The following is a 27,965-nucleotide window of genomic DNA, read 5'->3' as shown; positions in this document are numbered from 1 at the left end:
GGCATAACTAGTTCGATTCCCGATTCAACCGAGCACGTTCGAACTTAATAAGCGACAACTTTACAAGCACTCGTTTCCTCTTAATACCTTTATTTTTAGATTCTCGGACCGTGCTAGATTTTGAATGCAGTAATGAATGACGAATGATGTTTCTAATTTAGGTATTAGTCAATACTATTTGGCGGAATTCTTGACAAAATAATGAAAACATTGATTGTAATATTATTAAGAATTACAATTACAAAGGATATATAAATGTATTTTAGAATATTTAAAATTATATGATAAAAATACATTTAATTTAATTTTAATTTAATTATTTCAATTGCTAATTATTATTGAGGTATGCCAACTTACGCTCCAGGTTAGTAGGGGACAGGGGTAGTAATATAATAAGACCAATTAATCCAGATAATACGTATGACCAATTCCGTAGAACTATTCTAAGGGTAAAGGGGTCAAAAGGAAGGGTAGGATTAATCTACTTGGAGCGCGTATTGCCCCGCGGCGTGCGTAGATCGCACCCGATCACAAAGTAAAGCTATGTCGGGCGGTGCTGGGAATTGGATGGGTGACCACAAGTGGCTATTCGTGTGCCCTTGCGTACTTCGAAGGACAAATTAAGCCCTCACTCTCAGAAATTATAATTGGCTAGCAGCACACACCTTGTCATATTGGCGATTAAACATTGCCAATAACTCGTACGTTCTCCGACCGATTCATATTAGAGCAGTCCTTAGTTGTGGAAAGTCTATTTGGAGCTGATTTTATTTCTTGTTAACTAAGATTAACTAAGTCTAAGATGTAACAAAAACATATTAAAAAAAAACGTAAATCATAAACAAATAAACATCGTGAAAGATAATAAACAACTGTAGATATATAACACACTGACATCTCCAGGAAGAGATATTCCTGTGATCAGCTGACAACCCATTTCTTGTAAGCCGTCCAAAGTCGCCATCTTTAGTTTTCCTCAGAAACGTCAACTTGATTTATTGATCGATTTATTTGTGATTTTGGTCCTATGGACACACGTTTTCATTCGATTTTTTTTGCCAGAAAAGCAATGTATTAGTAGTTTAGACCAATGTTTAAAAATTAAGAATAAAATAGATTATTAATATATTGCATATTGCAAAATAATTTAGATATTGCATTAAATAGAATATTGCAAAATAATTTGCAAATAAAAAAAATCTTATCAAAATTTTCAATAACTTGCCTTATGATAACATAAATATTATTTTGTTCCAGTCACATAGTTGAACAATGTCTTTTTAATTTTAAATTTTATCGTCCTTTTACCGGCCTCATCCACTGGTTCTAAAACTGTCGTCGTATCAGCGGCGAAATATTGCTTGGACGAGCAATATTGCGATACAGCCAGTGGAGCGTGCGGTACCGATACGTGTCAAACCCTGCACCCCTGCACTTAAAAAAGCAACCCTACAGTTATAATTTAAAATAAACTGCGCGGATCGAATCGACCAACTAAACCGAACGCAGCACCGAACGCAGATTTCAATGTTTTACGAGAACGGCAGCCATTCTCGCGAGACCCGCCCCCTCCCCGCGACCGATGTCCAAACGACCTAGCAGGGGGGACGTGTAAAATGTTTCGGGTCTAAGTATAATGGACATGTTTTATACCGACCCCCCCACATTAAGGCGCGCCCCGTATAAAACGCGTAATAGAATTTCAGCGATGACGACTGCCTCCCTCCTGCTGCCCATCTAACATTGTTAGCTGCGCGCATGCGCGGTGCCATCACGAGCAGTGCCAAATCCCTGAACGGTGCCCATCAAACCGAGCTTCCTTTATGTTTGCTCAACTCCTACCCCTTAGGAATACGTGAGCACTTATGACTACAAACATAACTGGTATACGTTGCGGCGTTGCGTGCCGTGCGTTAAGCTCGGAATGTTTTGTACGCAACTAATACGCTTTATGGATATAAATTAAATCTCCTAGCACTTGGTGAGATACTGAAGAATGCCTTGCAAATTACCTTCTGGCAAATTAATTGAAAGTCTGGTTTACGTCATCAAAACTAAGACAGATGCTTTACAAGTGCAACTCTGAAACTTTGGGACGTGCTAGTTCAGCATCAACTTTTTATATAATCCGCGTTCTAAAATATTTATAATATCGATAAGTTTCTATTTATTTTTCATTATTATAGTTTAGTTATGAAGCTAACATATATTTATTTGAAGATCGTCCGTAGTTGCCATTCTTCAAAATGTAAGAGAACATTATCGGATATTTTAAAAATGAAAATAGGAAGACTAGCAAACTCAATGTAAGTTAATAATATATATTTTTAATTATCTCACTTGCCCTTCGCCAAAGTTCACTTTCCACTCGAAAATTAGCCGCACTGGGGTTGAACCAAAAAGACCATAAAATCCCATGGAGAGGCGTCGGGCCCAACAACCGGTGCCGCAGGGAAGCGCTGGCGCCTAGGGGTGGCGAAATGAGATTGAATTATAAAGAAATCGATATTTTTAATCGATGTGAAATAATATGACATCGATATTTTCAGATACAAACAAAAATCTTTCGACATGACCAGCGTCCGAAAAATATTGCTTTAATATTATTCTAAATTAAACTAAACTTTCCATCTATGACAATTGATAACAGATAAGCTGTTTTAGGATTTCTCTATATGTGAATTTTCCATTCCCTGATACTCGACATATTATGCAAATGAACTATTACTACGGCCTTTAATTTAACATTAGACAAACTGAAACCCAAGTCATTCTTAATATTTGCGAATGAATTACTGGAAATATCTGATCAACTTCCGACTAATTAAAATCTCTTGAATTTTTAAATCAACTAAAAATAATATTTTATTTATACTAAATTTATTTTAGTTTTTTAAAATACGAATATTCGATTCTCCATCAATGTTTTGACAGCTGTCAATTTTTCCCCTACACAAAAATGGATGTTCGCGAACATCCCTAGCCTCATTGTTATCCAATTACGGCGTCCCGCGCGATAATGCCGCGAATTCAAATTAGGCGGGGAGCGGTCGGCGACCCCGCTGATCAATCGCTGGACCGCTCTCGATATGTGGGCATACGCGCTTTTACACACATGTGGAAATGACGATGGTTTCTGACATTTATTTTAGGTTTAATTTTGTGTTATTATTATTTAGTTTTATTTACAAAAAAAGGGGCAGTATTTGGACTATTTGTATCGTCATTCGTCATGCTATTGAAATATTATTTTCTCGATATGTAGGCATACGCCCTTTTACACACATGTGGAAATGACGACGGTTTTTGACATTTCTTTTAGCTTTTATTTAGTACATATAAAAAACGTAGTAGTCTTTTGATCGATCGATTTGTATCGTCAAGCTATTAGATTATTATTTTTAAATTATTTTTCATTTGTAAAGACCCAATTCGCGTTGACGCTTCAGGATTTTTGTTCACCCGAAAAGTGCTCAACACACCTATAGGTAGATAGCGTTATGATATAAAGGCATGTATTAAAAGTTTCAAAAAATGAAATTTTATCAGTACCTACCATATCATATTAATTATATACTTGGTATGATAATTTACCTGTTATTATTCGTACAAACCTATGATAAAGCAAAGCAAAACTTGTTTAAAACTTGAAGTATGTATTAGGAATTAAGTTAACCTTAAAATATTTTAGAAAGTAGACATTTAAGTGTGATTCTATATGATTCACATTTTCCAGATACCTGCCTCCTATTGCTATGTCATTATAGGTGCATATTCTGTTACCATTTCAAGTGTCTATTTATTACGCTTCCAGAGATAGAATTTATGACAGACGGACAGACAACGGACGCTTAGTAAAATTGTTCGGTTTTTACCCTTTGGTCACGGAACCTTAAAAACTCGCGGCGATTGATTTCTATAACTCAAAACTGTATTAAACGTTAATAAAGTCGTTCTAAAATAAGATCGAAAGTCGTCAGAAAGGAAGTTACTCTGTCCTTGACTTATCGCTCCAATATCATGCTCAGAGGTCATTGACTAGCTATGTAGGTAAATAGGTTAGTTTCCAGCTTGCTACATAATTGTTTTGACGTAATTGCAATTTGAGTAACTTATTGAAAAAGACACAAACGTTGGTCTTTCTTAAAATGTATGTTTAGATGCAATTGTTTTTTTGATATCTGCAACCGTTGTCCCACTGCTGGGCACGGGTCTCCTATCAAAGTAAGTTAGGCCATAGTCCATCGTCCTGGTTGAATGCAAGTGCACTTCATTCACCATTGAGATATTTTTTAAAGAACTCTCAGATGTTCTGTCTCAGAAGTTTCTCACGATGTTCATCGTTACAGCAAGTGTTACAGATGTCAAGTGTCACATCACACAGATTCATGTACAAATCACATAATTGCTGATTTTATGATTATTATAATATATAACCACCATACTTTACGTCACTTTTAAATACTTTTTCTATTTTTATATTTTTTTGGAATATGCAGTCTTGTTATAAAATGTCATATGATTAGACGCGACAGACTATCGTCTAATTCTTAACTTTTTGTGAGAAGACCCTTGCTCAGTAGCGGGGCTTGACTGAACCTGACAGTATCATACTCGTAGATTAACATTGAAAAAATTTGTAGATTAGATACTTCCGCAAGCCCAAACAATAGTTCTGTGCTTTGGAAAATCCCCACATTCAGTACCCAAAGTGAGTTCACAAAAACCTTATAAAGCGGTTAAACGGTACAGTGGTTTTACGTTTACGGGCAGTTAATACGAAACGGGTTTAGGTTCGAAATCGAACGAGCGAGATTTTGACTCGTTTGAGGTTTTTTAGTGACTGAGTGTACTTCGTACGTCAATTCAATTATCAAGGATATATAAAAAAATATTACGCCGGTTTCGAATACGGTATCACATATGTAATTATTTTTAATTATGCGATAGTTTTGACGACCCGCGTGGCGGAGCGGTCACCATACCGGTCTGACGCGCAAAGGGTCCCGGGTACGATCCCAGACAGATATCTAAATGATGAATTTAGATTTCTGTTTCTGGGTCTGGGTGTTTGTGTATTTGTCTATGTGTGTGTCCATGGCACCCACGACACAGGGAATCTTAGTGTGGGGCTGTGAATGTAGAAAGCGTTTCAGCTCCGGATATATTATTTTTCAGGACCACCACCCATATTCGAAATTATGCGTAACATAATCGGATTTCGTTACGGTTTCGGATAGATTTTTATTCCGGAAATCCGATAGTTTCGGTTACGGTTATGGGTGACAGTTTACAGCCCTTCTTGCCTATTAAATATGTATGTATCTAGGTATGTAGTATGTACTACATTATTAAATATCTGTGACCATAGGTAGATCATTGCTTAAAAAAGTATGTTTTAAGCCGATCGCAGTTATTATATTTGGATGGCAGTTATTAATATCCCTTTGAAAACATTTAACATTGATAATCCACTAACCAATATTTTTCTTCACGATTGGATTGGAGCAGCGTGATGGCTTTTATCAGGCTTCCCCAGTATGAGAGACAGCAGTGAGATACAAAAATAAATGAACTAACATTTATTAGAACCTTAAGTCAAGGTAAAAATAGTTATTAGGCAAGGCAGAAAGGTTATTATAAGAGCGGAACGTTAGTTGTTTTACTTTTACAAAATGGTCGTCAGAACGGGTTTGGGTTCGAAACCGCAGAACGAGACTTTCGTGTTTTCAATGGCGCCTAGCTCTTTGTTCCAAAGTATATAACACTTGCATATGAATCCTGTACTTTACGAATACAACGTGAGTATAGCACTTTAAGCATTCTAAGTTAGTCAAGGAAAGTAACGCATCTGTGATCGAGCTCAGGTAGGACTTAACACGATTAGTGAACAATTACGAACTGTCGTTTATTGAACGATCAGGTTAGGTGGTAGAAGCCTATGTGATTTGACTCGAAGACAGTATTGCTACAACTATTTGGCTGAGACCGCACTGCGATTAAACGCAGACTGAATAAAAAAAGCTGAAAACGCCAAAACGCATACGAACACGCACTGCGGTTTTCTTTTGGCTTAATTTTATTTCAGTCTCATCATAGATTTCAGGCGAACAGCACGTGTTGTGGGGTTAGAGACTGAATAAAAAACCAATGATATTTAAAACTATAGATATGTTACCTGCCCACAAAACAACACAAATAAGTGTTACACTAAACACACAAATACACGTTTTTCTTTTTGCTTACCCGAAAGTAACTCATTCATTCATACGTAAATATGTACGTAAATTTTGCTTCTCTATTACTACTTGTGGAAGGAATACGTTATCTCTATTTTGTCAGTTACGTAATTATAGCGGACCAAGCACGAAAAACAATCAAGATATAATGATTTCTCCTCATTTACTTGTGAAATGTGATTCCATGAATCTTGGGTATTTTTTTGCATAATTTGTACATTTAAGCATTGCCCAAGAAGGCATTTTGAGGCTTAGAAGACTAAAATAATGACGTTAAACGTATACAGTGACATACATACGTGTCAGTTACTACGCCGCCGCGAGAGCGGCTGGAGTCGATTCACTCCAATTGGTGTATTTTGTATATTTCATGTTTTACCCACTAGTAACATATCTTTAGTTTATATCAATGCCCCACCATACAATTACTATGGGAGACAAAAAACCGCGCTTTAAACAAGCCGCGGTCAAAATGTAACAATAAATCAGTCGACTGAAAAAGTCACTAGTGCGTGCACTTGTATAGAAAGCAATATGTTTTATATTTTAGCGGTTTCAGTCTTGCGGTTAAACGCGTGCGTTTAATCGCAGTGCGGTCTCAGCCTTTCTGCCAAATGACTACAATGTTAAGCGCTGCTGCGTTCCAGTCTGAAATGTATGGGAAGGAAGTCATACTTTCCCGACTTAACTTGGTCCTCAGGAGTAGCAACGGATATGTAGCTAACTTCAGGTAGGAATCAAATCTTATCTGGCCACTTACCATGAAGTTGCATGCTTGTTTGCTACTTAAATTTAAAAAAAATCTATGAAAAATGAAACCCCATTAAATAAACTTCAAACGAATGAAATTTTTAGATTCGTAACGCTGAATGCACTATTAATTATTCTCGTGGATCTAATTACGGACCTAATAGCAATCCGTGATAATATTAATGAGTCGTCATTAATTTCCTTCTTGTGGTATTCAGTTTTACCTGTTTATATTATGATACCTCAAAATAACCCAGCTTAGTGCAATGTGTAAGTCATTGTAAGTCATCCAGCCACACTCATTCAATTAATATTTAGTTACGTTAGTTGTATTATTAGTAGGCTCATCATAGTTTCATCATGATGTTTGTGGTAAGGGAGACATACTTTTCCGACACGTTTCAGCTTAGTCCTCAAGGTAGCGGCGCGTCGGTGGCCGACCTCAGGTGGGAATATTTAATCCTATCTGGGGTTGATTACTGATGTCCATGGGCGGCTGTAGTCACTTACCATCATGTGGACTGCATGCTCGTCTGCTACAATAAAATAAAAATTGGCTAGTTAGAACCTTTTCTATGTGGAGTTGGTTACAGATGTCTATAGGCGACAATGACTACCATCATGTAGACGGCATACTTCAAATTAAAAAAAAAATAAACATTAATATAGCCCCTAAGGACTAAGCTGGAACGCTTCGGAAATGTCTCCTTTACCACACCCAGAACCAGAACACAGCAGCGCCTAACTGCTGTTATGAGGCAGAAATAGGTGTGGCGGTGGTGCCGCCGGAGCCGAACCACGAATAGTTCTAACCACCTTCAAATGCACCTTCAAATAATATAGTAATAACCTCTTAATAGATTAATTATACTCGTACAGGTTCAATTTCCCCGTTGTTATCATAATCCCGTTGATCTCCTTTGAAAATAGTCATGGGAAAGTCTATGAACCCTACACACGACCTGCGGTTTGACCATTGATGGTGTCTGGAAATACGATCGGATAACGGGGAACCACATGTTACGCAACCAACGGAAGCCATTTTGAATGGTTCGTGAGAAATATAACGCTTTTATTATAGAGAAAATCTTATGAATCCTCCGATCAATAGTTGTTACTAAGGATTTTGGTAAAGGTGGTAGAACGATTCGTGTTTCGACTATAAAGTTTTCATCGTTACTTATTACTGAGTAACAACAGTTAAGCGCTGTTGGGTTCAGCCTTTTTGTTATATATATATATATATATATATATATATATATATATATATATATATATATATATATATATATATATAACAAAAAGGCTGAATATATATATATATATATATATATATATATATATATATATATTTTTTTTATAATATAGGAGTAGAAGACGAGCATGCAGTCCACCTGATGGTAAGTGGCTACTGCCGCCCATGGACATCTGTAATCCAGCCTCCAGGTAGGACCCTTGTTCTTTATAAACGGATACACGAAAAGCTATATCCATAACAGTAATCAAAATTCATTATTGAGATATATGTCTGGCCGGGGATCGGAGCCTGAACCCTCTGCGCGTCAGACCGGCATGGTGACCGCTCCGCCACGCGGTTCTTACAAATCACATCGGCAGTTTAGCTACCTCACCTCACACATCTGCAGGAAAGGCACCCGTTTTTTTTTATATAATATAGGAGAAGCAGACCAGCATGCAGTCTACCTGATGGTAAGTGCCTACTGCCGCCCATGGACATCTGTAGTCAACCCCAGATAGGATTAGATATTCCAACGTGAGGTTGGCCACAGATGCGCCGCTACCCCTGAGGACTAAGCTGGAACGCCTCAGAAAAGTCTGTCTCCCTTACTGTTATGCTGTTGTTAGGTAGAAATAGGTGTGGCGGTGGTGCCGCCGGAGTCGAACCGCAAAGGGTTCTACCACCTTCAAATATCTATATATAGTATAGTATATAGTAGTATAGTATAGTATATAGTCTATCGCGGTACTAACTGTCATTTACACAAGCTTATTAATTTTATAGGAGCGGATGATAAAATTTTATGTCCCGGTTAAATGTAACGTGACGTTGTAAAGCGGATATATATGGAGAGTGCGAAGCCTGTTCGGTGGATTCCATTACGCCTTCTCGCGATAACAGTAAAATTAGGAAAAACTGCTGCTTGCTTATGTAGAGTTCGTGATGCTGAAATTTTATAAGTAATACAGGTTTAGAGGTTGAAAATTGGAATTTAATTTTGTTTCATTTACATTATTTTACATGTTTAAGACCTAGATTGTACCCCACCTTGCTGCTTGACTTGTCGTCGTATATTGTTGCTGGGCATACCTCTACTTTTAGTCTGAAAGGGATTTAATTAATCTCCATCGTTCTGGCGAAGTGTAGATTAGTTGACACACCTTTAAGAATTTACGACTTTTTTAAAGATCTGTTATGTGTCTAAGTTTTCTCGCGGTGTTTTCCTTTACTATTGTAGCATGATATAGTGATAATAAATTTATAATACGCACATATCTTTGAAATCAGAGGTCTGGTATTCAAACTCGGATTCCCCTAAGTTTCAACCTCTAAGTCTGCAAGTTCGTAAAGTCATTTGAAGACATATAAATTATATCTATTAACATAATTATATACTTGTATTGCTCTTGTTAAGATTTAGAATTGTTTAGTGCCCGATTACACAGAACTCGTAGGTCAAGCCGGGCACAGTCACACTAGAATCGACTTCTAAAGGTCATACCTATTTTATAATATTTAAGGTATATAAGGTAGTTTACTACCTTATAGCTATGTTATGTACTTACATTTGTCTTTACAAAAATATTTGTAATAACAAGAACATATTATAAATTAATCACAGGTATATTACCTATGTCCCTGTAGTTCCGGGACTAGAATAGGGCTACGGTATCCCCTGCCTGTCGTAGGAGGCGACTAAAAGGGGGCTTCCGGGGTTGCGGGCGGCAAGAGTGGGAGCTCGAACCGTCCAGCTAGCGGCCCCGGGAAGGACGGCGGTATGTGTGGTCGCATACCGTCGTAAACACTACATGGTGTGGGAGGAGCGAAAGCTGCTCCTCCAGGGTAGAGCCCGATCGGGGCATCGCGCTTGGAGGGCTCCGGTTGTGTTCCGTCGGAGATCCCGGAGTTTTCCAACAAGCGTTGAGGACGGCCACCGGGGGGGTTTTAGTGCGGTAAAAATCCCACATAACCCGGCGTCGCTCCCACGTCGTCGGGTACCTTTTGAAGGTTTCCCCCTCGAGAAAAAAAAAAAGAAAAAAAAAAAAAAAAAAAAGGTATATTACCTAGTCCAGGAGTCGGTAAAATAATTTCCCGTTAAATGTATTTCAAAAATGGCATTACTAAATTAAGGAAATAATTATAACTATTAAAATAATTGGATATAATGGAAACCGCAGTTTTCCTATTTAATGATATTCATACAAAATACGTTTACATTTAAAAACAACATTCACCGTTTAATTAAATGTTTGAATTTTATTCAGATAATTCCTAGTACTTAAAGTACTTAACTTGATTTTATTAACATCATTCCAATACTGCTAAAAATAAACGATATTAATATAACACTTTTCATTTTTATTATTTATTAGCCCACCTCAGCAGTAGCAACGATGATATTATAGATTTTAGGTAAGTTTTCTTTACCCGACGTGGGTAAAAGTTTCAAAGGTAACATTATATGAATGTCTTATTCTTTGACTCTGCGGACCAAATAGCATGACGGATTTTAATACACGAAGTATCATTGATTGCGTCTTAATCATAGGAGTGACATGTACTACATATATTTTTAAACATTTTTTGCTTTTATAATAATTCTCTAGTTATTCTCAAACATAACAAAAGTATCACATATTTATAAGACAGACATGCACCGTCTCGGTTGGAACGAGTTAATATTTATTTCCAGTTTTAGTGGAAGATAAAACAGTATCAGAGAGTCAATATTGGCTGGCTTATTGTATGTTTAACGAATTCTCCACTCGTTCGTACGGCAAATATGGAGTGTACTCGTATGCAAGTTTGAAGTATGGTCTGTCTTTGTGATGTAGACTTATGGCTTTTGAGACTGTAATGTATTTTTATCCGGTTGAGGGTAATGTTTTTCGAGCGTTTGTATGTACCTATATCTCATTCTTATCTTCTACATATAAAATACGATATATAAAAACAATCTCAAATGTATGTGAAGTTTACCGATACGCACTTGGCCAGCGCGGTGGACTATGACCTAATCCTTCTCATTCTGAGAGGACACCCGTGCCCAGCAGTGGGACAGTAATGGGTTGATGATGATATCTCATTCTTGGGTAAACTCCAGAGTCCAGGTTGACGGATTTTAACATCTTTTTAGGCGTCGTTGGATTTTTATAAATAGTGGGCGGTACATAGGCTATATTTTTAAGCAATTGCAAAGCATCGGTATTACAAACCTTTATTTACAAACAGCAGATTTAATTCCAAACAGCAAAAAATATTTATGTTTCTCGTTCATATGTTTTAAAGATGTGAAGCTTGCAGAATGTTTATTAAATTCACGTTTATTAAGAAGTTTATTTGTTTGTTTCAGGTATGTATCGAAAACCTACTGATTCGAAGATATTTTATGCAAGCAAAATACATATAAGTGTAGTGGTAAGAAACTCAAAACCATTTCAGTTTGTCGGTGTTATGGACACACACAGACAAGACAATCACCCCTACTCAGGACACAAATTTAAACCCATTCATTTAGGTATCCATCTGTTCGAGGATCAAACCCCGAAACCTTCCGTGTGGTTCTTACTTCTTAGTGAGGCGCCATTCTATGAGATGCCCAACAGTAGGACAATAACTGTACGGTTAAGGTTAATATGAATGATATATTTTGATAGTACACGGTATGCACATTGATTCTACGTGTGAATTATAGGATTTATTATAAAAAGCCGTTTGCAATAATAACAATGCATACACAAAAAACTCAGTAACATACAGCCTTCAAATTTACATAATCGATACATAAGGAACCGTTTACAATCAATTAAAATGAAAAAATCTAACAAAAAGACAATGACATTCAACTATGTATGTATATAATAGTAATAGATTGGCCCAGTGGAGAACAAGTATCATCTACGAGTTATTACCAACTGGTAATAAGTGTATCTGAAACATATGTCAAACGCTTATCTATCCGCTTTTGACTTTAACTGTCGTATATAACTCCCACAGCATAGCGTATATAACTCTCGTTATTCATGTACAGTATATCCAATGTTTGCCTACTAAAGATCGAAATTAAGCAATTTGTAGCAGACAGGAATTGTCAAAAGTCTAATTTTGTTAAACTATCTAATAGCTTGACTTAGTATCGGGCGTAATTTACAATCGGATCTTAGACTATAACGTATATATTTAAGTTCAAAGAACTCGATACTATTCAATACTGTACGCGTTACGCATGGCCAGTTGTATCTATTGGAATATGTACAGTATAATACCTACTTATACCTATTACTACCCACTTGATTGTAGCGTATACTTGAATGACGTACCGTGTTAGTATGGAGTAAATTGTATAGGATCTATGTACCAGAGATGATATTATGGATCCGACTGATTATGATGATCTTATGGATGACTGTAACCGATACTATCGGATGTTCAAAATAAAAATGTCTCATCATTAACCCTTTACTGTCCTACTGCTGGACACAGGTTTCCTCTCAGAATGGGAAAGTTTAGGCCATAGTCCACCGCGCTGGCCAAGTGCGAAATGGTAGACTTCACAGGCGTTTGAAATCTTTTATTTATTTATTTAAAATTTTCAGGTATGCCCTTTTCCTCACGATGCTTTTCTGTACAGTTTAAGCAAATGCCAATTAATTTCTAATACTCACATAACTTTGAAAAATAAGAAGTGCAGGCCTGCCTGACGATAATATACATTTTTCTTTCTAATACCCAAAAAAATAAAGGGAATTAATTACATGAACCACGATCCCTTTGATCATCAAGTGGAATGCGGGATTTGTGCCACATAGCGAAAGTAGCACGGATTATAAATTTAAATTTATCTTTTTATGCTATCTGTCAATGTCATATAGGGTAAAAATGTCAATATAGGGTAAAAATGTGGTTTAATTAATTATTAAATAGTGTTTTGTAAAATATTCCAACGAATTATATGTACATAGGTATAGTCAGCGCGAAACTGCTAGTCCACTCTGAAGTTGTTGCGAGCAGGTAGTCATACAATTTACTATGGCGACACGATTCATTTCTATATTCAGAGCGGACTAGCAGTTTTATGCGGACTATATATCATAGTTAAATTTGAAAAAAGATTCCATTGTGTGGTACGCGCTACAGGAAATCCTACTTAGCTAATTACCATGTTTGGTTAGACGTTAGTTTGAAACGCTTTACGTGTTACAGGTCAAATCATTTATTTAGAACAAATAATTGACTGTAGTGAATTCACATTGACTTAATTACGAATGAAATGGTAGTAATATAGTAATAATAGGTACTAAATTTACCGAAAATTTCCGGAAGCAAACATTTAAAATATGTTTTTAACACCAACTATTGCTAACCAGTGTTATTTTTTTTGTCGTGCAATTTTTGAATTATTTTATCTCACTAAACTGCACTTTGTTTGCCACTTTGTTTTTGTCATAAAGTCTACTTCACTCTTTACCGTAGACATGGCCAGTATGGTAAAACGGCAAGTAAAGACTTAGGTATTATTATTTGTCTATCCATACGATACAGGCTCGTGTTGTAAGTTACAAGTTATCCGTCACAACTTGCAACAGATGAACCAAAATCAACGGATTTTTCACGGAACAATAGAGGCTCTTATAGACTGAAATGTGATCCCACACTATTACCACAGTATAATATATCCTTATACTGTGCTATTACTATTTTTATCCCCATAATTACTATTCCTGCTACTAAAAACAAATGCATGCAGGTAGAGCTGCATGAAGCGAATATATATCAGGTTTAATAAATCTATCGTTGCTTAGTTTATTTTAACAGCATTCCGCAGTCATTAAACATTCATTAGCAGCATTTTGCATGATACTAATCAGGAACAGGAGCCGCGATCGTATTTTTATTATGGTAATACCGACATAGTAATGACATAATCAACGGTCAGTGTTTCCGAACGCATATATTATCTGTCCACATCTGGCCCGTATACATGTAAACGCACTCTGTTTTTTACCTTTCCCTTCCCATTCCCCCATTGTAAAAAGTTGCTAATAAATTTGTACGTCCATATATTTAGCATGCGGCTAATGTGGGGTCGTTTACATTCGAACGTTGTTTTTGCCGCCATTTTAAACGTACCTGTCGTCTGATTAAAAAGTGACAGCTGTCATGCGGGTGAAAAGCTGCGTTCCGTTCATTACGAAAATGGAATCGTTGGTGCATTGCTTGTTTTGTCTCGTTTGGCACCAGTTCGCTGTCTGTTATGCCAAGAATAATAAAATATTTTATTGTCAGTGTTGTGACCTTTTTATAAAAGATACGAATATGTACAAGTAAAAGTAAATAAAGTTTATATGGCCGTAATATAACATTTAATCGTTAAAAAAACTGTATCTTATTAGTAGCATAATCATTATTAAGTGTTTTATACCTACTCTGTAAATTACATATGCTCTATTTAAGCAAAAGGATAGGATAGATAGGATAATTTTTCAAGTAGATACTGCGTACGTGTTAATGGCATTCTTGTAAGGGTAGGTGATTAAAAATGTCTTGTTTTTAAGTGATGCAGTGAGGGGTGTCGTAAGATTGATTCCTGTGTCTGTGTTTTGGCATTGTGGCTGTTAAGGTAGAGTAGTTTTTTTTTTAATTTTAAAGCAGGTTTTATTCAATTGGTTCGAAGCGAATACGATAAATATTGTACATTTTTATCCACATGTAGACTTTTCAATATTGTCTTTGCTTTTAAATTATTCCATTCGATCTGTTTTCCGAACTTTTTAATTTAATATCAACCGTTATTTAATATGTGACATGTCCTTTGATCAAAAGTTCGTCAAAAAACGTAGCACGACGGCAATTTCGTCAAACGCCGACAAGATGGCGTTGGGTGTCCGCATATTTAAGAACAAAGGGCTCTCACCCTACGTGTAAAGTGTTAATAGATTTCCGGCACCTGTGTGGCGGGCAGGTGGGTTGGGAAGATTGTTGGTATTGCCGCCTACGGATATTGGTTTTACGTTGCTTCATATAGGCCTTAGAACTAAATGTTGAGGTGTCATTTGCGATTTGTCAAGTAGGTAGTAGTTATGTGCGAATAACACGTGTACAATGTAGATTATGTCGATTGTGTAACTAGAGCCTTGGGTGGTTCGGTATGTTGTTGCACGATATTGAATGCTAGGAAAAAAATAAAATGCAATCTTAGTTGGTAATATTTTTCAAATAATTATAAAGTGTATAAAGTAAAATTTACAAAACCCATAAACTACTATGGCGTTCAGTTGCCTCAAGGAAAAATTAAATAAAATCGTAGTTGCTAATATTTTTCAAATAATTATAAAGTGTCAAATTTACAAAATCCACTAAAATCTGTGCCTATCAGTTGCTCATACACAGGTAAATTGTACAATGTGCTGCGAGGCGTTATGTTCCTATTGTTTGGTCTCAGTTCGAGTACGTATGTATATAAACGGAAATTAGAACAAATAATTTTCAGAAATGTTTACGTATCGTATAATTAGAGCACCACCTTTGCCTGATTCGAAGAAATTGTAGGTGACTAAAAATAAAACTAAGGGCATACCAAGCAGCTTCCAAAATATAGAAAACCTTCACAATACTTTCAAAAAGATTTATTTTCAATTATTTACAATTTAAAAAATAAACTAGAACTTATGACATAAGTGATCTTATTTATCACGCATACGAATTTTAATAATCTTTACAAATATCGAAAGAGGAGATTGGCGATGGTTCCCTCCGGAGCGATTCGCGACAGTCGCAGCAGATGTGCCCAAGCACTTCCCCGGTCTCCCCTCGCCTAAAATAATGCACTCTGCCATTCGCGCACTGTGACCGCTGCTTTACAAGATTAGGAACGCAACAATTGTGACATTCTAAATCATATACGTGTACCTAGTTTTCAAAATAATGCACTCAGTCATTCGTGCTGCACTCAGTCATTCTCAGTCATACTGCTTTACAAGATGAAAAAAAATGTGACTAAAAATGATATAGATGTAGTTTTGGCCTGCAGTTCCGTCCTCATTTCAGCATTAATTATATTTCAAGCGAAACGATTAATTTCTTACACTGGTACGACTAAAATAAATGTGATATACAATCGTCTATGATTATTTGGCTTGAACTGTTAATTGGTACTGTAATTTGGTGAACAACGTAAAAATCTCTTGTGATAAACTATGTATATAGAAGGTGGTTCAGCGCCATCTAGGGGAGAGTTACAACAAACTCGACCGGGCAGGCACCATCTTCACACTCGTCGCTGGAAACAGTTGTTGCGTGTCAGTGGAAGGGTGGTGGATGCCGGCTGATTTAATATAATATAAGCGGTGACCATTTGAGCCCTCGGGAGTGACTACGCATCTGTGATCGGTTTCGGGTACAACTTGTTCTTTATGGTGGTCTCAGATGTCCATGGGCAGCACTGACCATTTATCTTATGTTATAGGTTCTTCTTTGGCATAATTATTAATAATAATAAAAAAGTTACTCTGTTGTTTTTTATTGTGAAATTGAATATCGTTTGGTATCATATGTATAAATCGGTAAAAATTAAATATTATGGTAAACGTAACGCTCCAGCGTAACGGTTTCGTTACGAAAATCGTTTCACCAATACTTTTCCCCGGCGCGCGTAAATAACTAAAATAAAACTTCAAACTCCCCACTTAGTATAAACGAAATAATAAGATAAAAATTACGTAGGCATCCAATTTGAATACAAAACAATAGATTTCTACGCAAACCAGTTTTAATACTCGTACAGTAAAATGCGTACAGAATATTAATTAATTTTGTACATTAAAATTCGAAAATGTAAAATAAAGGGGGTCCTTAAGAAGTTTTATATTCAAAACAGGTTCATTTCAATGAAAACTAGTTTTTCATACACTTTAAATAGAAAGAAATAGGTATATATTATTATTTTATTCTTAGTTACAGTTCTTACTACAAATTTTGATTATATCGCACGGAGCTCGTAAAGAAAGGTACCCGTAAACTACGAAAGTAGATGAGTTTGTGAACTTTTTAGTATGAAAACGCGATACATAGTGTTCTACTTCTAACTCTAGTATAATAACTTTGATGGTACTTCCTAGCTGAGTGTGGTGTCCGACTCGAAGTACAAAATCGGTACGCTCAAAGTACGACTCGAAGTACAAAATAAGTATGCGCGCGATGTGGACAAGACAAAGCATTACGATTCACTAACTACATAGCACATAGGCCTAATTCGTAAATCCTAATAAGCACTAGGCACGATAATTACGTAAAGGACAAGCATTGCGAAGTGTCTGGCGGTTAAGGTCACAAAAATGTAACATTGACTTGACAGCCAGCACGCACACCGATGCGCAAGTCGACGTAACACGTTCTACGCACACAGACGCGCGCGTGACGAAACGAGGCGTGACGTCACGCCGGCACGCGAACACACCCACACGCGCACGTGCTGCGCTGCCCACGTGACGTATCCACTCACATTAATACAATCCCAATCCGGTGTCTATACGAGCGCACACCACTAGAGATGTAAACAAAGTGACGTAGAGACGTGACTCACACAGCGATACGCACGGGCTCGCTGCACACGAACACAGCTGTGATTAATGTAAACAAACCGGTTGAACCTCGTTGTTACTCACACAGTCGACGATCTTGAGCGTGCTCGAAAGTGGGCCATCTGATTTGAACTCTAAAGAAATATGTTAATAAACGTAATGATCAGATATGAGCGTGTGACCGATCGGCTTTCCTGGAACTGCTTTAATTTAGTTCTTCAACACTTATTACAGAAATGTAGACCACAAATTATAGTAGGTACGTTATAATTGAACGAAATAATTTTCACGCTCAGAATAGCGCTACAAAAAATATTCCGTGGTTACGAAGTATTACAATACAAGTAACCCAAAAAATAATGTAAGTACAAAAACGCTAACCATAACGTAAATTTTGAACAAGGCCACACCACCAATTTCCACAACAAAGAACAATAAAAACCGCCTAACAGATACGTACTGGAATAAAAAATTATATAAAAAACGCAATACACTCGCGCACAGAACTTATAAGCGGAGTGAATGTGAAACAAGTACAGTCGTAAATAAAAATGAATAGCACACAAACCCACGCTTACTGTTATTACTCGCAAATTTATGGGGTTTACCCAAAAATTACCGGTTTCGGGCGGTTTATGACGCTCAGTTCTAAGCGGAAAGATTCTCTTTATAACGCATGTACAAAGCGACAATTACTTTTGGCTGAAAACAGGGTATAAAATAAAAGTGGCATAGAGTCCATCTATGATAAGATGCCTTTCTTGGTGAATTTTTTAATTCAAATTGAAATTATTTAAAATCGATTCCTATTGAACTTTTTGAACATCAACTTACACTTTTAAAGTTGCCATCACTTTCAAAGATGTTTGCAATGAACAAGCGGTGCAAGAAACTAAAGGTGTAAAGAAGGTGTTGCGAGAAAATCAATGAAAATCTAAAATAAAAACTTAAAGGGGAATTGAGGATGGGAATGTGTGGTACACACAGGATACCTGGTACACATCCTCTCAATCCCTAAGGAGGTATTTAAAGGTATACCTATATATACCTATGCGTCAAAGGGCATTCTTTGGACATAAATCTCAAGCAGGTGGATCGATCGCTATTGGCTCTACCGGTATTTTGTGCAAAAAACTACAAATTTCCTTACTACAACCACAAAAGTCAATATCCCATTCTGATCCGACTATATTAATTCTAGGAACTGAAATCTGCATCTATTAAGATTTCACTAGAGCCATAAAGTGTGAAATATAGCGATTCGTCGATAACGAAATGACTATGTTTAGAAAGCGGTCCTTCCTAAAATTGATTTGAGTTGAAGTTGACTTTCTAAAGTGTAAATATATCCTCTGGATTGTGGTAATTCTAATACTTTTCTTTTAATTATAAACAGAAAACACGTAGGTATGTTAAAAGCCAAAAAGAAGTCTCACATAAAGCTACATGCATAATACATGCATTATCCTGAGAAGTGAGTTGGACTGCGTCTTGATGATGTAGTCTTAGCGTGCGACGAAACTGTAGTTGCTGACACTGTCCTGTAAGGCAGAGATAGGTTAGAATTTCGATTCAATTTGACAAATTCAACTGCATTTTTGGATATATGACTATCCTCCTGAATTACATCTCAATCATTTTTGCTTAGGTACGATCTATATGACGACAATGTTAAACACTTAATTGTTCAGATAAAAATACCTTAAGTCTACAGTATACATTTACTCTACATTTTGCCGCCCGCAACCCCGGAAACCCCCCCTTTAGTCTTACGACAGGCAGGGGATACCGTAGCCCTATTCTAATCCTGGGACTACAGTGACATGTCCTACTGGTCTGTCTCTATCACTGTTAGATAAAACGTCTTAAGCCTCTAAGTTTGTTTCAAGATTAGTCATGAATAGTCTCTTATCTTCAACCAAGTCACGTCTATTTCAGTCAGTGTTGCCAGAGACAATGTTTACTTCACAATTAAATCTCGCTTCAAACGTGATGTTCATTTTTAAAATTACTGCCGTAATTTGCAAAACGATAAGGCAAGTTGGCGTTTTAATTAGGATCACGATTATTGAGAATGGTACAGTTTGTTTGCGATTCGATAATGTGTTATGATGAACTTGTTTGTAAGTCAAACCAAAGGTATGTTTTTGTAGTATGAGTGAACGTCGTCGAGTCATTGCTGTCCCGCTGCTGACCACGGGCCTCTCGGAGTGAGAGATTTTAGGCCAAAGCCCACTGAATTGAACAAGTGTGGATTGGTGGACTTTACATAAGTACATGAGATCTTTTCAGAACTTAGGCAATCAGGTTTCCACACGATGTTTTTATTCTTGAGTTGGTTTGTCCTGTGTAAATGGCACTTATATGACCGAAGTATCATTTGTTGACAACTTAGAAAAATCTTATAAATGAAACGTTGTCTGATAGTTTCATTAAATTTAAATTTAACATACGTTATCTCACACTGATTAAATTTGAATGTAACTTACAGTATCTTTATAATCTTGTTCTTCCCTATTAAACCATTCGCTTAATTTCTATTTCAAAATTTGAAATGTGCCTGGGATTGAACCTGGATATACATTGTGACAAGCCGAAGTCTAAAAACTATCATTACTACAATTTAAAAAAGCGACTACTTCATACGATACGATTGTAATCCTAATACCCTCAGGGCATTTACCCCCTTGAGAACTGTCCGGACAAAGGGTACCCTCGAGATGCTAATTCCCCATGCTTATCCTTATCTCCACAATGGAAGCCATAACATACAAAATCCGTTCCTTTTATGAACAATGTGTTTCAAGCATTGGTCAAACTTGGATGATAATCAATCCGAAATTTTCTATTTCTTTTTACCTATTTGTAATTTTTTTTTTTGCATGTATAAAGTACCGAATCAGTAATAAGGTACTTTATATTAATTACAATCTAGCTTACTATAAGACTAATGAGTAATTTTACGCTAACTTAAACTGCTAAATAATCATATAATGAAGGCGGCGTCCTCTGACACTGCACTTCTTTGTCTTATCACATAAAGGAGTAGACACATTGTTCTTGTGTTCTTTAATGATAACATTTAAGTTTCCCAAAATCTAAGGTTCCAAAAAAAAGAAAAAGTTAAAACACTAAACTGTTTAGTCTTTGCCTGTTTATATCTTGATCTCTAATTGATCCAAAGCTATATTTTTGTCGATATTTCGAAAAAAAGCATTTGACACTTATGTGATCATGGATGAATAAAAACTAAAATCTTCGAAAGCGATACCTGTTTCTATGAATATCAAAAAACTTCCCACTGTACCACGGCATACTATGGCGCCTTGACCTCGTCTAACCTAGAACTAGTCTTATTCTACTAGTACTACAAGTAATTGTTGCAAAAGTACAAACAAGCTGGAACACGGACACGGATATTATTGTTAAGGACGAGTTTTATAATAATACAATTATTGCCGTGTTTTCTACTTAATGCAAGAGCCCTTGATATTATCAGGCATCTATCAAGTTAAACTTCATTAAAAAGTACCTGATTAAACTACAAAGATTTATTAAAACTTATAAACCTGTATCGCCAGATATGGATTTAAAATCAAGTTTGTATACTGTCCTACTTTACAATCATATCATCCATCTTAGGGAGGTAGTAGAGGTCGCAGACTGTCGCCAGCAACCGGTCGTTGGTCAGCTGGAAGAACAGACGGCGACGGCTGTCGTCATGCACTATCGCTCATGTATTAGCTATCTTAGCCCTCTTCAACTTTTTTAATGTATTCAAGATTGGCCAGTCCATGCCTATTTATCATATGGAGTGTCCATTCTATATGTGATTGACGATGAATGCTGGAAATAGACATTTCAACGCGTTAAAGCATTGTTTGTGTTTAGATGTCCAGTTTGCCGTCTCAGTTTGACTTCACTATCTTAAGAACATACGTGAAATTATTCTCTTTTATTATTCACAATCGGACTCCCGGGTAATTAAAATGACATGTTAGGTCTCCGTCGTTCTTAGGAAACTTTTAAATTCAATAATTACTTTTACTGTTATATTGCTGTTCTTTAAAAACGGATTTATTTCTTACGAAATTAACTTTTTCCCGTCTATTCTATTCTAGTGCACTGTTTATAGATTCCACAATAATTAGGTAAGTACTTTATGATCGCCTGTGAACAACGTGACTGCTTACTAATTCTAAAAAACCAAAATCAGGTATCTTTAATTGATGATTTTAATAGTACCTATTAACTTGTAAACGAAGTGATTCGATTGGCCATATAAAGAACAGTTTGAATTGAAGCGAATGAATTCTATATTGTTAAACAACCGTTCTATATTAACAAGTCCGTTAAATATTAATAGTCTGTGCATTCATATTTATTTTATTCTATGGTAAAAACTCACAGCTGACGCACAACGGACAACGCCTAAATTTTGAATTCAGAACGTGTTCATTTCGAGCAACGGGTTCGCGGGCCGTCACGTCCAATATGGGGAGGAACCGATGAAGATTCTATTCGTTTTTCAAATTTGGAACTTAATTAAATATTAATGCGATTTTCAGTTTTTAATACAGGTCCCTACCACACCCACTTTTAGCAGCGGAGGTTCGCGTTTTGGCGATTGTAACAATGCTGCATCGCCTTTTAGCAACTACCTGCATTCGGTAGTGACTTACATACTGCGTTTGAATCTTTTCCTAGAAATGAAAGTGTAACGCCCATTAATACAATTTTTTCATACAAGACATTGTCAAATTTCGATTTTTGTATGAAAATTGTATAGATTGATTTATTGATAACGGACATAAAGTTCACAAGTTTGCCAAGACAAGCGTTTTTCAATGTTTGAGAGTAGGGAGCGTTTAATCGCTGCGTGTAGCTTCCGATAAGCAGACCGTCGATCGCGGATGGTAAAAGTAGCTAGTTTGATGGGGCCCTTATTGGCAAATTGGTGTCGAATGAGAATCGAATCAATATAATTAACCTCGACTAAGTTAATAAAATCGCCTATTAAGTTCGAAAAGAAACAGGTGCCCTTCGAGCGCATACATTATTTTAAACAAGTTAATACTGATAAACTACATTAAAATTAGTACCTGTAGTCATCTGGGTACATTAGCAAGCCAATCATAATTACTTTTTTATTTGTAAAACAAATCGTAAACAGCCATTAGGGTCGCTAATGGCACTAAAAAGTTGATCACTCAAACTTAAATATGTTCAAGAAATAATTTAAAATGTAAATGTGAGTCAAAACAGCCAAACTTACATTTACTACAATATGTATGGAGGCAAGTTTTTCAAATAAAAGTAACGAATAAGAAAACTTACATGAATGAAAAAGAAAAACTTCGATTTCAGTAGGAGAAAAAGAGACAACGCCTATTCGCTTTATTCCGTTCTATGCGGAGTGATGTCATATCTCATTCATTAATTGTATGCCATTCAAAAATAATACTAGAAGTTCTCAGCTCTAGAATGTACAGGTATACATAATTATAGATGTAAATTTATGTGATTATATCATTATACAAATCAAATATCTAAGGAATATCAGGGCAAAATATTGCGACAGAAATTTTACCTCACATAAATTACATATTTATCTAATAGAGGAAGTTTTGTCCGTATGTGTGATCAGCTGCAGTGCGTCGTACGTGCCTATCGATAAGGAATCGGTCGCAATAAAATCGCCGCGCGAGCAGCTGTGCTAACGCCGCCATCTTGGAACTTTTTGTCGTCAAAAAACGGCGTAGGTAATTCTTTTCTCGAGTGTCAGTACGTTTATATTTCCGTCTCCGTAACCAAACTGAAAGGAATACGGACGAATTTTCGAGAAGCGTGCGAATTTCTACTTTATTAACTCGGAATAAAAATTGCGCAACCGAACAGGGCCAGCCGCCGTGAATGCACGCCGCAATTCCTTTACAAATCGGTTCGTTTTTGTTCGGAACAATAAGAACAGAAGCGTTCCATTTAGTCGTGCGATTTCGTATTGATTGGTTTCGATTTTTCGCACTGAATGGTACAATAATTGAATGTTTAAAAGTAATCTAGCGGCTGCCAGAGAAAAAACGGACACAATCAGTTTCGGTACCTACTTACCTACTTGTATGCGTTTTGGTACAATTCTGTTTGCATATTTTTAAGCCTGCCTAAAATAAACCAAACGAAGGCTGTCTGAAAATTGGCTACTATAAAAAAGGGTCAAGTGCCAGGTACTATTGGGCTAGAACTCTCTTTCATTGTCTCAAATTGAGCAATACAGAACGTGCTGAACGCATCGGGTAACCTCATAGCGTACTCTTTCACAGCCGATACTTTTTATAAATAATAATAAAATTGTTTCAACAACAAGCGTGTTTAAATTTCGAAGCTTGACAAATTGTGCACGATTGCGTACCATCAGTGTATCGACAATAATCGACATTTCCGTTGCTATCAACAATTCAAATTGAGAACTGTTCAGCACAGAGTACCTTTTATACTGTGCAATAGTTCAGAGAGTACTTTAGTCATGTGTGCACTATTGAATTCTGAAACGCTAAATAACTATTGCAGATGTTTCTTACATAATATTTTCACTTTATCTCTTTTGGTTACTAGATTTCTTAGTAAATTTAGTACTAAGATTGTCAAGTAGTCACTATTTAATGTATTTAATTTAGAAATAACGTCAAAAACATAAGGCGAGCAACCGATATTTCGGTATTTCGATAAACGGTTGTTATGTAAACTTGAGAAGTTTGAGTCAAATATTTACAAATTATGAGCGACTTGTGAGCTATAAAAATGCGTGGAAATTAGCACTAAGCGGAATGACCGTAATTTTAACGGCACTAAGTTCTTGAAGCGGATGTTATTATTGCTTTGGTTGTATATTTTTCATAAATTACAATGTCTTAGGGGACGATGGGGTTAACAAAATGTGACATGTAACCGGAGAAAGCAAGGGATCACTTATGTGTCACATACTTTTCAGTTTTCATGTCAAAACTGGGCGTAAATTAACCTGTTCATTGAGTTTTTCGGGAGATATCGTGTTTGTACAGAGACAGACCAACTCTACAAAACTTTTTTCGTCATAATTAAATTTAAAGCGTTTTAAAGTCTATTAACAATAACGTCTTGATATTTGTTTAATTTCTTCGTCTATAAGTGGTTTAGAAAATACACCTACTGAACGCCGTGCTTCACTACTGTCACTACAGTAGCATTACCATGAGTTGGCATAGAAACGCCACTATAGAAATGGTAAATAGAAAACTATTGTCATTTTGCTAGTGAATAACATAACTACTATCGTTACGGTATTTCTTGACAACGTCTGTCAAATTAATGACTCATGGGACCGAATTTGTATGGCAATAGATCATAATGACATTCGCTAGCGATTTGATTTCGATAGGTTTTTTACGTATCGAGTTACGTCACTACGGATTTTAGTTCTACGAGTAACCACCAGAGGCGCTGTACAATTTTTCATACATTTATTTTACGCAGTCGCTAGCGAGTAATACTTTTGTAAACTCATGGTAGTCCTACAGAAGTGATGTAAGCAGGATGCTTAGAAAACTAACCGTGATTCAGGACCTAATGTCGCAATCTGTCTTCGAAATGCGGAAGTTACTTTTTAGTAAAAAAAAATAACAGGATTGCAAAAAAATACTTTTTTGGCATATGCCTACTAAATTTAATTAAATTTTGTTTTACTAAATGTTTCTTTTGTTATTTATCGAGACATTTTTTTCTAGATATCATATGAAATCCAGACGACTCCTGACTATCTGGGAGCCCTACATACCACTAGCTTTTACACGAAATAATTAACACACTAACCTTATTTCGTGTAAATGATCTATATGCCAATTCAAGTCAACAATGAACGTCCTTGCAATGCGTACGAAATATTTTTTCTGCCAAAATAGACAGAGACCAAAATAGTATGTATAAAAAACAAATGGTTTTTACCAAATATTTTTTGCGATTACAGAAAGTGAAATTCGGCCTTTAAATGTCAAATAATTGTAACGCCATTGATTTGGCTGAACAATGGACAATAACAGCAGATCGTGACTTTATGGTCATTGAGAAACTTGTGGCTTTGTTATTTTTTAAATTGTTGGATCTTCGCAACGTTGTACTAAAGACGGAATGTGAGGAAACGTCCGATGTTTTACATACTTTTTATGAAATTGTATGAGAAAACGATTTAGTCCGCCTGATTGTGGTCAGTCATTGCCGTAATAATCTCCAAAAGCTATTGCAGTTCTAGCTGAGGTCGATCACAGGACTGAAGCATCAACGTAACTGTACGTTGCTGATTTTGAAGACTAAGTCGGAACTCCTAGTATAAATGTCTGTACCCTTTAAACTAAAACACAGGAAAAATCAATAATGAAGCAGATACCTTTAATAATTGTGCTGTTACAGTCCAACCAAAAGACCACTCAGCACCACCGGTTGTAACAACCTTCAATGTTTATATGTCCGTCCATCCATCCAATATCCTTTAGATATTTACACACAGGTTTCCTTCAACTATCCATTTTGTCTAATTGATCTAAATTCTCTCAGAATACCTTTCAATACCCACCCCACAGAATAAAGCCCACCAAATCGAGGGATAATCTATGCTCCTTTTCTCTAAACAGGACATCTCGAAGACCTGTTCTCAAGTTAGTCCTCCTAGTAGCGAGCCAGGCTTGTTGTTGCAGGTCTACTAGTTCTAAGAGCTATGTCGGTAAGCTTTGTTCGTCGTCGAATTCATCAGCCCGAATTCTGTCGCGTAGCGAAATACCAAGCGTAGTGCTCTCCATAGCACGAGTGATTGGGATTCCGGTTGAGACATAGAGCAGGGCTCTCCTTTGCATAGGAAGATATGGAAGGCACTTCTCGTAATATCCGTTCCTATATTTTCTTTACGTAATAGGCCTCTCGCGATATTTTATTATGCTAAAGGTATAGCAATTACAAGTCATAAGTTTTGACAGAAAATATTATAAATAAGCATTTTGGGCATTCATGCCATGCATTAAAATATTTATTTATCTGTGACTACAATAAAATCACGAAAAAAGCAAAGCAAGCAAAAACCATATTATAACAACAGTGCTTATACTACTGTTACATTAAAAGCAAACATAATATTTTAACAAAGTATCTCAAATTATTTCTTAAGACTGCTATTCTTCATCATCAACCCATTACTGTCCCACTGCTGGGCACGGGTCTCCTCTCAGAATGAGAAGGATTAGGCCATAGTCCACCGCGCTGGCCAAGTGCGTATTGGTAGACTTCACATACCCTTAAGATTTTTTTTTTTTATAAATCTCTCAGGTATGCAGGTTTCCTCACGATATTTTCCTTCACCGTTTAAGCAAGTGATAATTAATTTCTAATACGCACATTAATTTGAAAATCAGAGGTGCGTGCCCTGGGATTTGAACCTCGGACCCCTCGATCGAGAGACCGCGTTTCTTAACCACTCACTGCTATTCTTAACGATTGATATTTATGGGTATTTATTATATTTTTATTCCCATTTACTATTCGTTCCATAGTATAAGAACATACATAGTCTAAACTGTAATTGCGCTTACCATTTGTTTCCAGGTTTCCATTTGAGCGGAGTGGTGCGCGCGCCAGCAGCGGTGCCGCCATGCTCCGAGCCAGAGAGATTATACAGGGTCACAGTTTCTTTCGACAGGTAATAACTATGTTTAAAAACTTTTACTGCTGTGTTAGTTATTTTAAGGTGGTAGAGCTTCTTGGTAGACGTCGGATACACCACAGCCACACCTATTTCTGCCTAATAACAGCAGTGTTAAGCGTTGCTGTGTTCTGGTTTGAAGGGTGTGATAAAAAAAATAAACATACTTACGCTGATTTTTTTGTAATAAAGTATCCTAATCTGTAAGTAATCCTAGGCAAGCATCTTTGATTTCGAACTTGTAAGAAATGAATATAAGAAATTAATTATCGCTTGCTGTAACTGTGAAAGAAAACGTAACGTACATTTCTAAAAACTTTTATTCTCAAGGAAATCCTATCTATTGATTTAGAAATGTGTCAAAACTCGCATAGTCGGCAAAGGACACTTGCTTTGTGTGTTCGATAATTAAGGGCCATTCAGCTCCACGTCCCGCTTCC

The 27,965-nt window shown here is 36.4% G+C and overlaps 1 protein-coding gene across 1 annotated transcript in view; it reads left to right on the top strand.

Moving 5' to 3' along the window:
* LOC140752068 (zinc finger SWIM domain-containing protein 4) overlaps positions 1 to 27,965 on the top strand; it is a 97,122-nt gene that overhangs the window by 42,128 nt on the left and 27,029 nt on the right. The window contains exon 2 of the mRNA XM_073086214.1: positions 27,429 to 27,522. Within this exon, the coding sequence (XP_072942315.1) occupies positions 27,429 to 27,522 (94 nt within the window). The remainder of the gene's footprint in view (positions 1 to 27,428; positions 27,523 to 27,965) is intronic.

The sequence above is a fragment of the Epargyreus clarus genome, unplaced genomic scaffold (genome assembly GCF_041222505.1).
Source record: "Epargyreus clarus isolate Ecla_fem2 unplaced genomic scaffold, WU_Ecla_fem_2.2 ptg000024l, whole genome shotgun sequence".
Taxonomy (NCBI): domain Eukaryota; kingdom Metazoa; phylum Arthropoda; class Insecta; order Lepidoptera; family Hesperiidae; genus Epargyreus; species Epargyreus clarus.
This window is presented reverse-complemented; position numbering and strand designations above follow the sequence as displayed.